Consider the following 15,195-nt stretch of genomic DNA (forward strand, 5'->3'; position numbering starts at 1 on the left):
AACCATTCAAAATGCACAGCTCTTCATGGATGTATCCGATTAAAATAATGTGCAATGGCATGCGAACGTCTCTCCATAGACGTCACTTTGATCTCGATGCATTACCGAAGCGCTAAACAAATTTTAAGGCATTTTTCTAACACCTCGAAAAGGAGCAAATTGGTACAAGAATTCAGTCATATCTTTTTACTGGTTAAAGATACGTCAAAAAAACCTTCACCATTGCATTTCTCGTGAAATTCTAGCCCATTTTGATATGTCGCACGACCCCCTTCCCATTTAAAATTCTGAAGTTGAATTCAAGATGGCGGACATCAAGATGGCCGCCGACCGTTTGGGTGGCGTCAATGTGGTTCCCCCTTGGCCAGATAACGATTGGTCATCGCCAATTTCAAATTCCATACCGCAGTGGCCTTGTACTGAGGGTGTTAAGTGACTTATTGAGCCACCCTGTATATCCCCTCTCCCTGCTTCGAATTCTCCTTTTGAAAATTGGAAGTTCCCATGATGCACCCTGAATATAATTCAGTTCATGCAGAAAATGTAAATGTAAATTAGAATATGGGCAAAAATGCTGTTGCACCAACATTATTTGAAAATAAATAAATAATATTCAATTTAATTAATTTTTTGATTGATTTGCTTTAGTTTACTTCGCGTTTTGTGCCACTTTTGGCTAATTTGCAAACATGGGGATGAGTGATGATATGACAAAATTGAATGGACACTCACAAACATCCATGACCAGGCCGGCTTAATTAATTTGTCTAAGTTCCTGTTTGTAGTAAATGTGGTAACCCTAGAAATTTCAGACTTTTTAAATTATTTTTTATTAAATGGCAAGGTTCAGCCTGTGGCTGTTCTGTCACTGCAGAGTAAATATAATAGGCAAAACTTGCAGCAAAGTGTATCTAAATTAAATGGTGAATATCTTCATTTTGTTGTCAAATGATAATATAGAATGACTCCATTCACAAAATAATGTATGTTATATATACAGGGAAGTTATTTCAGTCGTTCACCGCCAGCGTGTCAGCCGTTCGGCGGGCTCTTCATGCAACAGGTCCCGGCAAATTGCGTTCAGGAAGTCCGTAACAGAAACCGCTTGTTTTGTAATGTTTCCACTTTTCACAATTACAGTTACAATTACAATTGAAATAAGCACGTACCTTGTCGCAAGGATGCTGTGTGTGTGTGGAAAAGGTGTCCTCCCAAATACAAATATTTCTGGCACCTTATTTCTGACAGAAAATCTTAGATTAGACATCGTTACTTTATCGTCAGTTGTCAGAAAGGGAAGACAGCATCCCGGCACATAAAGCAAACCGAAAGCGTAAAATGATATTTAAAAGTAATAATAATGATGATCACTAACCTCCTGTGTTATAAGAGATGTTGAAAATGACCTCCTTTAACAGCAATACAACACGTTTCTTAGGTTCAAGAGATCCTGTCTATCGTAATTCCCTGACCACTTTTCAGCAAGAATTCGTTTTCACGTAATTATCGTACATAAAAACTCTCTGTTCAAGACTATATTTGTTTAACGACATAACTAATGAATGAATAACAATTAACACACAATAAAGCACTGGCCATGAGTAGCACATTACAATAACACAGTATAAGCAACACGTGTACTGATAAACGCAAACAGAAGTGAACATGAACGTACACTGACGTCTGGTAGCCGACAGTGTTGCTAACCATTTTTCGGCAATGCCCCTACAGACGTAGTCAAAATGTCCCTACAACTGACCAAATGTCCCTACGCCAAGTAAAGCGACTAAAAAAATTATCACCTCATGAGCATGCAAAACAGAAGATAAAATATACACATTTACTTACCAAATCTTTCTGCTCGGTGCTTCCACAATTAATGAAGGAGCGAATTTACATTTGCCTATCCTAACTTAACCTAACCGTACCTGGAAGCAGCCCCGGCGCCTACCCAGCGTCGAATAACATAGGTACCTGGGGGAAACCCTGGGGGGTAAAGGCGGTCAGGGGCGTGATGCTGATCACATCACCCCCACTCACGACCGGATCAAGAAAGTGTGGGGCGTTACCCTCACACCCCCTATACGCCTTCATGGCGTGGTACTATGCACAGGGGAACACTTTACCTTTTTTGTACCTGAATGGTTCGTGGGGCTATCCGTCAATGGTTTGTTGGGCTACCCGTTTTTCGAGCCCAAATTTTAACTATGTTTGCCTTGCCTAACCTAACTTAACCTAACCTTACCGAGAATGCTCAGTGGGGCTATTCCTGAATGGTTTTGCGGTAATTGTGATTACGAACCGATAAAAAATATTTTTTTCGTAGCACTTTAACATCATCGAAGATGCCATTTTAGTATCCTGTAATTTTATGATTGATGTAATGTTGCCAAATTTACCTGTAATCAAATCAGTTCTTCTACATCGTGATTGTCGCTGTCACATGTAAGCACGTTCTTTGGGCAATATACTGAAATGAATAAGTTTATTAATTAGCCCTCCTGCACACTCCACCTAACAATCTGTATAACATTAACAACTTTTTTACTGTTCTCTTCCGCTATTCTTACACAATCCATGCTCTCCAAGTATGAAATCAACAGTGTGGCAACGCTGTAGACAGCGTAACTAATTGTAATTTGTTCATATCAACAAATATGGCTACCATACTTGTATACGGAGAATCATTGCGAGAATTGAAATGCTTATTTTACAACTTCTACACGTTAATTAACATTTTTTCCCCCTCACCCCAACATGTTAACTTGAGATAAATCATCACGAATAATTATTTCGTGAGTATAAGACGTAGCATAGAAATTACAGAAGGGTCCGGTATTGTAAATTCTTGCCTTAATGAATAATAGGGGTGTGTGGGACAGAATTTTTTGGGTCGGGATGGGATCGGGATGGTAATTTTTTTAAATCCCGACATTCGGGACTGAAAAATTTGCAATTTCCCGACCAAGTCGGAAAATTTTCGGGACGGGAAATGTTCGAAATTTCCCGAAGCACTGGAAATCTCGAATTTTACAAGTCATTTTCACTTTAAGTGATTGTTTTTGCATTTCTAGAATAAAAACTTACAATTTTCGATAAGTTCCAGAAACTTACAAGGCAGAAAACGTCGAGAATTAACGACTTTTTAAAGTAAAGGATCCCGCACACACCTAATGAATAACGTTGAGTCGTTTACTGTTGATTATGTTATTTGAAGTCATACATGCTGCTGCTGTGCAGAGATAGATGTTGGTTGGTGATGCTGTATTTCCTGCAGTCTTTAACAATTCTGGTCCCATTTTATGTCCCTTTTTTGTTTTTGTATCACTTAACATTGAAAATATTCTTTCCGTTTCCGCTTTACAATGTGGCAATGTTAGCACTATTTTCGCGAGAGTGGAAATGTTTTCAAAAAGGAACTTGCCTTGAAAGTTTTTGGCAACCGATAACATGTTCCAAAATTCTGATGGAGATTTGTTAGTTAGTTCTTTTTTCTCCTCTTCGCTAAAGTATCCAGATAAACTAATTCATAAAATGTCATTTACCAAGATTGAAAAAAGTACCTACGTTTTCCCTCATTTGGCAAAATCTGTCCCTACGTTCCTACGCGGGCGAAATTTAGTGAAAAGTCCCTATGCTTAGGGACGTGTCCCTACGGTTGGCATCACTGCCGACACGTGCAGTATGAATCGCCCTCTCGCGGCTGACAACTCACCCAACCCCCGATAAGCTGCCGGCGCTGTCGCGACAACTGAGGATAAAGTAGCGATGTCTAATCTAAGATTTTCTGTCAGAAATAAGGTGCCAGAAATATTTGTATTTGGGAGGACACCTTTTCCACACACACACAGCATCCTTGCGACAAGGTACGTGCTTATTTCAATTGTAATTGTAACTGTAACTGTAATTGTGAAAAGTGGAAACATTACAAAACAAGCGGTTTCTGTTACGGACTTCCTGTAATGCAATTTGCCGGGACCTGTTGCATGAAGAGTCCGCTGAACGGCCGTCACTCTGGCGGTGAACGACTGAAATAACCTCCCTGTATAATGAACCCACCTGTGATTTCTGTTTTCTTTGGTTTCATCAGTTGTCCCATCATGGACAAAATGTCTTGTCCACCTTGAGGTCTTGCGTTGGCAACATCCAAATCATGCAGGGTCACGTCCTGAATCACTTCCTTCTTCTTATGGACATCTCCTTTAGGTAAGGGAACATACTCCTCTGCCTGGTAAAAGAAATAGAGTCATTGTAAGAATGTTGATGAAGCCAAAGTTTGGTTTTAAGCCCACTTTATGCTCAGATAGGCTAATCAGGACCGAGCCACATGCCTCCACATAACAATATTAGCAAATGAAGTACAGGGTGTTTCAAAAAAGGTAACAAACTCAGCGCTCAAACCATGTTCAGTTGCCTTTTTTTAAACACCCTGTATCAGATTCATGTTAACAGTCAGGCATCCCTCAACCAACACTCATGGAAGCATGGACAATTTACATTGTTTAGACTTGTCTCTCTTCAAATAGGACAGTACATCTACAAAAATCACTTTGTGATATAATGTTAGGGGAACTGCACCTTCCCACAAAGGCACGTAAGTGGTGTGGAGGTAAGGCCTCATACATTCTCGATCAGCACCATGCTCCAGCTGCCTTTATGCCAGAGATTAGGTACTAAGCCCCGCGACAGGTTAAGGTTGCAGCAATTTTTCACATATATAGACCCCAAACGTGCACGCAGCATATAGTTCCGCTGCAATACTGCAGATTTTCTCACTGTATGTGACTGAACTGTTCGGCGGTTGAGGCAAGACTGGCAGGCAAGGTGTTGAGCGCCGTTCTCGCATGGATCAACGCAAAATTTGCTGCAAACTTAACCTGTCACGGGGCTTAGAGAATTTTTTTCTTTCACATTGTAGAGCAATGTGGGGAGAAAAGTACAACCAGCAGCAAATTCTCACACAGGACACAGTGTCCTCCAAAATTTCTACTTGTAAATTATTTATAATTGTAGCCTAACAATGTGAATATGTGCATGCTACATTTAAACTCCAGTGGCACATTCTGAAAATTTCACTTGGTTACCACAACAATTCTTATTTATTGTATATATATTTATTACATAAAAAAATATATATTTAAATGCAGACATGCAAGTAAAACAAGAACAAAAGTCAGACAACTTCAAATTTTGCTGCAATTTCTATATATATGAAAAAAGTTTACCAGCAGTCATGGGAGAATGTGCAACTGTTCAACTTCTGGAAATTAATACTAATAAACAAATTGGTGTTTGCATCACTGTAATGACACACTACAAAAGAATTTCATGGAAGAAGGAATAATTGATATAGTTTCATTTACTTCAGTTTTCTAAAGTCACTATTGACTAATCGCGAAATTGATGAAAAGGCAATCACAAACATGCAAGACGAGCCCTGTGGACAATTAGATTATACTAGCCGTGAATCCAGATGCCAGAACCTTGCTAATTTGCAAAATGCAGTCCAGGGTCTACTATGTGGAAGTGAGGTTGACAGTTGGCTGCCTTTGCAAAGGGTCGCCTCTGACACCATGGAGCAAGGAATAAGTTGGCAAGAGTGGAATCTTCCTCCATGCAACTTACGGAACTCAGACAGATTATATCAAGACACGGAGCACAAGAAAACTCATACAAACCTCCAAATCAAATTCCGTTGCATAAGTGTCACTCCTACCCTGCCTTTTCACCGCTCCACTGTTAGCCTCAATGTAAATAACATCTCCAGTCTCCACCTTCTCCTTCTGCAGCGACTCGTATATTGAGGGATCGAGCTTCAGCTGCTTTGTACCCTTTGCAGTTTTCAGACCTATTATTATGTGGCTCACAGTCTTCCCATAACCTGAAAATATATGCGATCTCACATGATTTACATTATTTCAAGTCAAAAATACTCTTACAGTGACATGCTGAGACACACTACTTTTTATAGACTTACGGTTACTGCAAGCACATGAACTGCACAATTTGTATTGATGTTCGGATATTACTAGAACAATTAAATCAAGAAGACTTAGATGGGCAGCCCATGTGGAACGAATGGGAGAGGAAACAAGAGTTTACAGGATTCTTGTTTGGAAAGCTGATGGTAAGAGACCTATAGGAAGACGAAGATGGAGAGATAACGTTGAGATGGACCTCAAGGAAATCGGTAAGGATGGATTGATCTAGCCCAGGATAGGAACAGATGGAAGGCTTGTGTTGCTGCAGCCATAAACCTTCGGGTTTAAAAAGGCTGAGTTACTTAGTTTGTTACAAATGGGAGCATGCAACTTCCTGAATCATTACAGTATAAGTGTTTCTGTGCTTACAGGAACTGTACATTATATACCCTCCTCTTCACATGAAGTGACACATTTTATAAGGTTGGTCAGTTGAAGCATGTTTCACTTTATCTGAACAGGAGTATGCATAATGAAAGCAATTTGGGTACCCTTAACCCTCCGTCCCCCTGCTAAAAATTGAAAATTTATGAAGATGATGCTCGATATGAATGACTTACTTCTGTTGTTTTTAGGTCACAGATAAGTATTAGAGTGGGGTAATGAGTGTTTTTTTCTTTTCTTGTGGTACTATTTATTACCGGTCAGGGGCGTGATGCTGATCACATCACCCCACTCACGACCGGATCAAGAAAGTGTGGGGCGTTACCCCCACACCCCCTATATGCCTTCATGGCGTGGTGGCACAGGGGAACACTTTTTTTATTATTTATTACATTATTTTCATCATCAATAATTCCCTGTGATATGAACTAAATGTGTACTGTTTTTGTAGAATGGGACATGTATATGAAAGCAAGGTGAAATGTAGTATGTTGTTACTGGAGTTTTTCTTACTGAAGTGTTCAGTTTGATATTATTGGCATTTTACTGCATTTTTTTGCTTCATCGGTACCTAACAAATGTAATTTTAATGGTAAAAAAATATCGAGTGAAATGTAGTCCAGAATAGGAGGTTTTTTTTTACTTACACAGCTGATAATTTTGGATGAAATATCTGTTATTTGTGATTTCCACATGGTAAAAATAATTTTATGTTGCATAAAACAACAAAATTGTCAAATTGAAGGTTAAATTTTTGCTGCTGAGATATTAAAAATACCCACTAGCTCCATCTCCGTTGCACTTACCTCCCATGGGGTTCTCTGTCTCCACTGGAGTTAATTCAGTTACCTCCCCCTCATAGACTTCCTTGGCCTCTTTAATCCTAAGACCAATCGCACGGCGGAAGTTTTCCATCAGTACTTCAGTTTTCTTAATCTCTGAGCTGAAAACTTCTGACCCTACCATGGGGCAAAATGGAACCTTAAAGAAGAAATAAATGCACATGAATCACAATTAACTCTATTTTCATGACACACGAACTGCTCTTCTTATTCCATTAAAATAACAATATGTCTGTAATAAAGCTGAGACAGATTTATAGTTCATATTTCTACCTCTTTAACTTAACTTCAACAATAAAGTAGTTAAAAATTAACCAGAAAAGCGATACAATAAATAATAACAACAAGCCGTGGTGCAACTGCCCATGGGGGGCTAGGACCTACTTTCTCGCTACTGGCTTCACTCCCACCTCCCAAGGTGTGAGACCATCCAACCAGTTATGGGATGACATGTAGTCAGCACGACAAACCCCTGGTCATCGTCGTAGGTCTCCGTGACCGAGTTATGCTACTAATTCATTGCTCCCCAATTTTGTCACAATGGTGGGCAACCAGCTGTCCCATACACACTCGAACCTGCACGCATCCCATAGCCGGAGCCTAAACTTAGACCGCATGGATACGGAGCGGGACGAAGCGATACACTATTATGGTTTATCGAGAAAATTAACACTTATAATTTAATATTATCCCCTTGCAGTTCAATGCACTTGTGTAAGTTAGAAACCAGCTGTTTGATGCCAGAACTATTTTGGCTGATCCCTCGGCCACTTGTGCAACAGATTTAACACTGTTATCAAGGACTCCAGTGGGCCAAAAAGATGAGAAATTGAGACAGTGCCAGGTCTGGGAAATATGGAGGCTGTGCAGAACCTCAAAATTTGTTTTGTGGGTGGTATTTGCAGTGTGAGTGACGGCATAGTCTTGCTGGAGACAGATGCCCTTGGACAGGAGACCCTGACGCTTGTAGTTGCCTTGAGATGGTTTTGCAATAGGTCACACTAACTTCTGCTGTTAGGACTTCAATGATGCTATCAGCTTCTTCAAGGTCTGTAATGCCATTCTAAAACTTTTCTACCTCCCTCACATATTCATCTTAACGACATACAGTTCTCACTATAAATAACTGACATCAGTTGATAATTTCAATGTCTTACCTTCTGCATGCAAAAATTGCACCACTCCATGCAATTCAACTTTGGTGCAACACTTAAGTCAGCCTGCTTTGTTTGATACTCAAGACACTATGGTCTGAGAACTATAAACACCAGTTGTTCGAGTAAACATATAACACTTTTCACATTATTTTCTGACTATGTGTTGTGCAAGAATGATCTAAAGCAAACTACCTGACCTTATCTGGGTATGGATGTAACTGGTAAATTTCTCGTATCGGACAAACGGCTGAAATTTGCTATTTCATTTAAGTAGAATATTCGTACTTACGTATTCTGCATTGAGAAACATTGCTGAAGGTGGCATTTCACTTATTTCACGGAAATAAGCTCTATTTGCGATATATCGAGTAAGTTTTCTTGGTTTCTTTTGGCCTTCGGTAACATGCAAAACGATGGTCACAGTTTCACTACCGTAGTCAGCATGCAGTGTTTCCACCCCACTGCACCCAAAAATACCTATGTAGCCCCACAAACCATTGTTGCATAGCCCCACGAACCATTTCCGGTAAGGTTAGGTTAAGTAGGGTCACGTATAGGTTACAAAAGTTAAAAATTGGTTTCGAAAAAAATATGCGTAGCCCCACACACCATTCTCGCATAGTCCCACAAACCATTTGCGGAAACATACCTTCTTCAGTTACAAAAACACGTGTTTGGAAACACTGGCCGGGATTACGTCATCACACACAGGCTACATCCACCTGGAAGTAAATGGATGCAAGAGCTTTCGTGCATAGGTCACACATTTATATCGAAAATTAGTTGATTTACCGGGGGCAAAGTTCAATGAACGATGCAAGAAAACACTTCCCCGAACTTCCACAAGTATAAAGATACTGCATTCGGTAAGTAATTTCTCCTGTAAATTTGAAGAAATCCGTTTGTCCGATACGAGAAATTTACTGCAACTTTTTTTCCAATTTGAATATTCCTTAATATCTTGATATAATTTTCAATTTGTGGTAGCACTGGTCAATTATCACATCACCTGGTTGAGAATCATTGGGTATAATTTAACAATACAGGGAATTTCTCCAATTTGTTTGAATTTTCGGTTACTTACTAATTTGGGTCTCCTAATCACGAATCTGCACTTAAAATTTGGCGCTCACGTAAAAATTTGGCGCTTATTTGGGGCAGGTGAATCCGGCCACTTTCTAACATGCCCTTAACAGGGAGTCTATAGATATAGGCGGGAAGCCGGAGCGGAGCGGAGGCGGGGCCGCGATAGCGGTTGGGGGCGGTAGGTCGATTACCCCAGGGGCGGAGCCCGGAACCGGCGGGAAATTCGGAAATCGAGGGTGTGGAAATACGAACTTAATTTCGATTATTTTGCTATTTCCACGTGTGAGCGCCAAATTTTGACTGCAGATTCGTGATTAGGGGGCCAAAATTAGTGAGTATGCCGAATTTCAAACAAAATGGAGAAATTCCCTGTATTGTAAAATCGCTCCAATCATTGTAATAGCTACATGAATTATGCTATCTTCATAAGCCAAGGATGCTATTAACACTAACAGAGGTGCCAAATTAAGATAAATTTTGGGGGGGCAAGATCGGCATAAACAATACTAAATATAGGTAAATATACATAAAATGTGTCCTTCTACGTGAATTTTGGGAGGCATAAAGTGCTTTGCCTCCTCCCCCAAGTTGGCGCCTATGAACACTAACCTTAGTGCCTAGTTCTTGAGCAATAGCTAGAGCAATGGCCGTTTTCCCTGTTCCTGGTGGCCCTGCAAGTAGCACAGCTCGTCCAGCCATTTTCTTTGATTTGATCATATCAACAACTATTCCAGCAGCCTGTAATAAAAATAAAATTACGTTCTCTTTTTTTAAATAGCACATTATCTGTATTCAATGCAAGTACCGTAACAATGGATTAGAATAGGTTAGGTTAGTTACAACATCTAACTCTTTCTTTTAGTCGTACATAAAGACTACAAAATTAGTGTCTAAGAAATGCTCATTACAGATTATAAGCAACCATATGAAACATGACAAAGTGATATTACATAAATAAAAAATAAAAGGTGTTTCACTGTCAATTAGTACCTCACGTGCTAGTTCTTGGCCGACAAGTCCTGCCGCAAACTGAATAGCTCGTCCATTTTCATCTAACCCTAAACCTTTTACATGAGTATGAGCAGAAATTCGCTGCGTCTTAGCTGTACTCTTCACTTCTTCGATCTTCATTATCAATTAACAAAGTAAAACAGTAAAAATCTGTAAAATCACTTCACAGCCCGCGTTCTTCTTCGAGAGTTGTTTGGAAGCAAACAGTTGAAGATAACACCGGCGCAAGCTTTTGGCAGGCGGGTCTTCCTTGTCGCACAACAGTTTTGCTACTTTGTGTTGTGACGTCAGACGATACATGCTTACGAAGTTAGGTTAGGACTGTTAGGTTTGGTTCAATTAGCATAGATACAGTGAAAAATTATTATTTAGGTTAAGAGAACTAAACGTAGATAGCCTGACCTAACATCGTAGGCATCTAGCCTAAAATGAAAAAGGTGTTTCACGTGACGTCAGAACAAAGGTGTTGTGCGATAAGTGAGACCCTTGGCATACAGGTGCGTACATAACAAATGAATAACGTCTGCGAAATAAAGTTCACAGTCATTTCCTTCGAGTAAAATATTGTTAATAAGAGTTTTTTTGATAGGTGAGTTTGTGTTCAATGTGAAGAGGGTAAGACGGCAGAAAATGGGCTGCTTAGGAGGAACGCGGTTCATATTTTTTGGTAATGTTTTGTAGTTAGTAATCGGGAAAAGTAATTTTGAAGGTGCGGAAGTTTTTTTTCTTTAAAAAAAACTAGAAATACGTATCCAGGTTGGGCGCTCTTGGAAGGAAAAAGTGAAATAGTGGCGCACATTACCACACAAATCTAGTGAAAGCAAAAAATGCCTACGTTGTTAGGTAGCTAGGTTTAGTTCTCTTAGCCTGAATAATAATTTGTCATTGTAAAACATTTTTCACTGCTATTGGAACCCAACCTAAGAGGCCTAACCTAACCTTGTAAGCATTCCTCGTCTGAAATAATGAAAGAAACTGTGCGTGTGTGGGGGGAATCCGGAACGACAAATAAACTCGAATTTCGCGAAACGAAGGGTGTCACTTATCGCACAACACTTGAGCAGCCTTGTGGGTAAAACTATGAAAGCCGGGAAATGTCTGTAAGTCGTTTATTCTGTAATTGTTGACATTCGTACTTACCTATTCTGCATTGCGAAATATTGTTTAACAAGGGATTTTGCTTTTTTTTTAACGAAATTAGGGCTAGAGTCTACTTTACGTCCTTCTTGCCCACTCCTTCTTCCCCGTTTACGTCCTTGCGCACTCCTTCTTGCCCGTTTACAAAACCGTGCTAGCAGACAGCCGGCGCTCGGGCATCCGTAGGGTAAGTAAGTTTTTCTTTTTACACTTTCTGTCACTAACCATTCACGGGAACGAGGTATGCCTACGACGTTAGGTTAGGTTCCATTAGCACTCAATTCACCCCAAAATATGTGCTTCATCATCTAAAAATGTCCTCCGTACGTTCAATCACGCATATCCTGACAACATCGTTTTTTCTCAATTTTCTCCTCCAGGAAATTTTTCCTCGCCTTGGGATTTACTTTGTTGAATTCCTTATAAAATAACCTTTCTAACGATATATGACACGTTTTCCTTAGGAAAAGGACGTAAACTAGACTCATACCGAAATTAGTATCTATTGTCAACATTTCGAGTAATTATTGTTCGTTCTTTTCTCGCTTCCTGAACATGCAAAATGGCGGGCAAATCTTGACTAGCGTTGTGTTTCAAATGGCAAAGCAGTGTTTCAACCTTCTTAACAGAAAAATTCCCACATAGCCCCAAAAACCATTCCTGCATAACCCCAAAAACCATTCTGGATCGTATAACCATCCACGAATAGCCTCCAAAACCATTCACGATAGCCCCACGCACCATCACGGTAAGGTTGGTTTAGGTTGCTTTAGGTTGGGCAATATAGTGAAAAAACTGTGTGTTTGGATACATTTACCAGGGATTACGTCATCAGATGCTCACAACATCCGGTTCAAGTACATGGATGGAAATGCAAGCAACAGCTTTTGTACATCGGACGGACATTATTATAAAAAAATACATGATTTAGCAGCCAAATACATTGAAAAATGCGAGAAAACACTTCTATGACCTTCCAAAATTACACAGAAACTCAATTCCGTAAGTACTTTCGCCTGTAAATTTGAAGAAATCCATTTCCCGGCTATGACATTTTTACCACCTTGTGTTCTGACGTCACGGGAAAAAGCATTTTTATTGTAGGCTAGCTTGGTTTAGTTCTCTTAGCCCAAAGAATATTTTGGTAAATATGCGATAACACCCAGACACCTTTCACTCATTTATTTCCTTAATTTTACCACTGGTACTTACCTATTTTGCCTTGCGGAACATTCTTTAAGGTGAAGTTATGCCTTTTTCCATAAAATACTGTCAACTTTTCATATTACGATTGATTATTTGTCTTACTTGTTCCGCTTCTGTAATAGACAATATGACGTGCACTCGTAATGGATCATCGCGCGTCACGCCAGCTTGTGTTTTGTCGTTTTTCAGTGCACAAGCAGTGTTTCAAACCTTCATGACGGAAAATTACGTGCTATTTCGATTTTTTTTTCATGTTTACCTCCACAAACCATGCACATTAGCCCCAAAAACCATCCATGGGTAGCCCCACACACCATTCACACAAGGTTAGGATAGGCCTGTTAGGTTAGGTTCCATTAGCACTCATTTCACCCCTAAATTCATCGAAAAAAGAAAGTGCAGCGAACATAGTTAAAAATAGAAATTTTCGTAAAAAGAAGGCACGTTTGGAAACACTGCAGAGATCGCGTAACTTTCAACGCTCTCGCCATCTGCACACACACAATGGAAACAACGGCATAATGTGGCAGGCAATGCCAATTTCTTACGTAAGAAGTGATTAATTCTTGTTCGGCAGCATTAAACTACGAAGTTTTTACTTTCCGTGAAAGAAAATACCTCCAAGAATGTCCAGAATGCTAAAGAAACTCATTTCAGTAAGTACTTTCTCCTGTAAATTTGAAGAAATCCATCCGGGCGATATCGCATATTTACCAATATTTTTTCATTGTATTTATGCTAATGGAACCTAACAGGCCTAACCTAACCTCATAGGCATTCCTAGTCTGACGTCGGAACACAAGGTAGCAAAACTCTTGTGCGGAGAGGAAGACCCCGAAACAAATGACAGCAACTGTGTGTAAACAATATGGGCGCGAACGAATGGAGAAATGCATTGCTTTTGGTAGCTGGAAAAACATTTTTTAAGCGCAATAATGTAATAGTAATCGGAAAATGGAAGTAGAAGGTACGTACTTTCAGGGGATATAAATTTTGTTCGTCTATTTAGAGGAAAAAAGCAGCCCATGTTCTGCAGTGAGACCGTGAAGAGTGTTGGGTAACAGTTTGTTATATTGGAGACACATTAAAATAGGATATTTTGTGTTTCGCATGGTTCATACTTACCAATTGTGTATTGCGGAACATAGGTCAAGGTGCCTTATGCTTTTTACATGAAAACAAACACAATTTTTCACATACAGAGTGATTTTTTTTATTCCTTTTTTCGCTTCTGCAACGCACAATATGGTGGTCACATTTTGACTCATGTTGTGGGTATGCAGTGTTTCCAACCTTCTTCACTGAAAAATACCTACGTGTGAAAACTTTACATTATGCACAGGTAGCTGACGGATAGCTTACGTCATCAAATGTACGCAGCATGCAGTTCACGTAGCGAAAGCAATGGCAATTGTGCGTCTGTGAGATATTTCTCTTTAAAAATACATGATTTCCCTGTCAAATATATTCCACGATGAAAGAAAATACCTCGACGAACGTTTGAAATCTTGGAGAAACTCATTTCCGTATGTAGGTTCTTCTGTAAAAATGAAGAAATGTGTCTCCGATATAACGAACTGTTACTGAGTGCTGCAAAAGCAAAGAAAGCGTGATGAAAAATTGAATGAAGTAGAATTTTTCATGTGAAATATATGATTACGTATTTAGGATGCATAGATGAGTAGAATGTGTAGATTATTGTTTTATCTATGCCCAGACCTCCCGATTAAATTTGCACATATGATATACAAGGAAATGTCATCATCATTGATATGATTGACGTGTACTTCAATTAATTTTATGAATATCCAACATTCCCCAATAGCCAGACAAATGTAGAATAAAATAATAATGTACATTAGTTTTGTTTTCACAGTTGACAAAGTAACCCCTTGCAATGCAATGTCATTATCTATTGCTGACAACAGTATGTAATAGTTTTTTCTTGTATGTACGCATTGCTTGCATTATAGAAGAACACTGGAATAAATTAAATAATGAAAATGGTAACATAGATCCAGTATGGAGTTTTCTTTTTCACAAATGGGAGTAAGCCACCATCTTTAAAATTAAATGTAACAGAAAATATCAAGAGACTTTGTGAAAACAATGATGAATTTGAATTACCTGATGATATTTGGGATTCATAATTTTAAAAAAATCTGAAATAAAAATAAAACAGACTGCTTTTTTCACAGTTAAGTTGCTATATTACAACAATGTAACATTGACAACATCCATTATATAAGGGATTCTTTTTGTTTAAAAAAATTACTAACCATTGTTATAACTGTATCTTTAGTCATTGAAAAAAAATGTCTGATGAAAGGAGCGTGTGTTCTGAAACGTCACAAAGAAAAACTGTTTTCTTATGCTTGTAATAACCGTAAA

At 39.1% G+C, this 15,195-nt stretch overlaps 2 protein-coding genes across 3 annotated transcripts in view; one reads left to right on the forward strand and one right to left on the reverse strand.

Annotated features, from left to right (window-relative positions):
* Positions 1–10,675, reverse strand: part of pont (RuvB-like helicase pontin) — a 28,147-nt gene extending 17,472 nt beyond the window's left edge. Inside the window, exons 1-5 of the mRNA XM_083116076.1 lie at positions 10,441–10,675; positions 10,060–10,188; positions 7,172–7,346; positions 5,679–5,881; positions 4,060–4,228 (exon numbers count right to left, since the gene is read on the reverse strand). Coding sequence (XP_082972202.1) covers positions 4,060–4,228; positions 5,679–5,881; positions 7,172–7,346; positions 10,060–10,188; positions 10,441–10,581 — 817 coding nt within the window. The 5' untranslated portion in view covers positions 10,582–10,675. The remainder of the gene's footprint in view (positions 1–4,059; positions 4,229–5,678; positions 5,882–7,171; positions 7,347–10,059; positions 10,189–10,440) is intronic.
* A 287-nt stretch (positions 10,676–10,962) lies between these two features.
* Positions 10,963–15,195, forward strand: part of Atg7 (Autophagy-related 7) — a 61,412-nt gene continuing 57,179 nt past the window's right edge. Inside the window, exon 1 of one of the 2 annotated variants that reach the window (XM_083133368.1) lies at positions 10,963–11,050. The gene's annotated coding sequence lies outside the window, so the exon portion shown is untranslated. The remainder of the gene's footprint in view (positions 11,051–15,195) is intronic. The other variant, XM_083133363.1, reaches the window with a different exon arrangement.

The sequence above is a fragment of the Lepisma saccharinum genome, chromosome 1, assembly GCF_977018435.1.
Source record: "Lepisma saccharinum chromosome 1, izLepSacc3.1, whole genome shotgun sequence".
NCBI lineage: Eukaryota > Metazoa > Arthropoda > Insecta > Zygentoma > Lepismatidae > Lepisma > Lepisma saccharinum.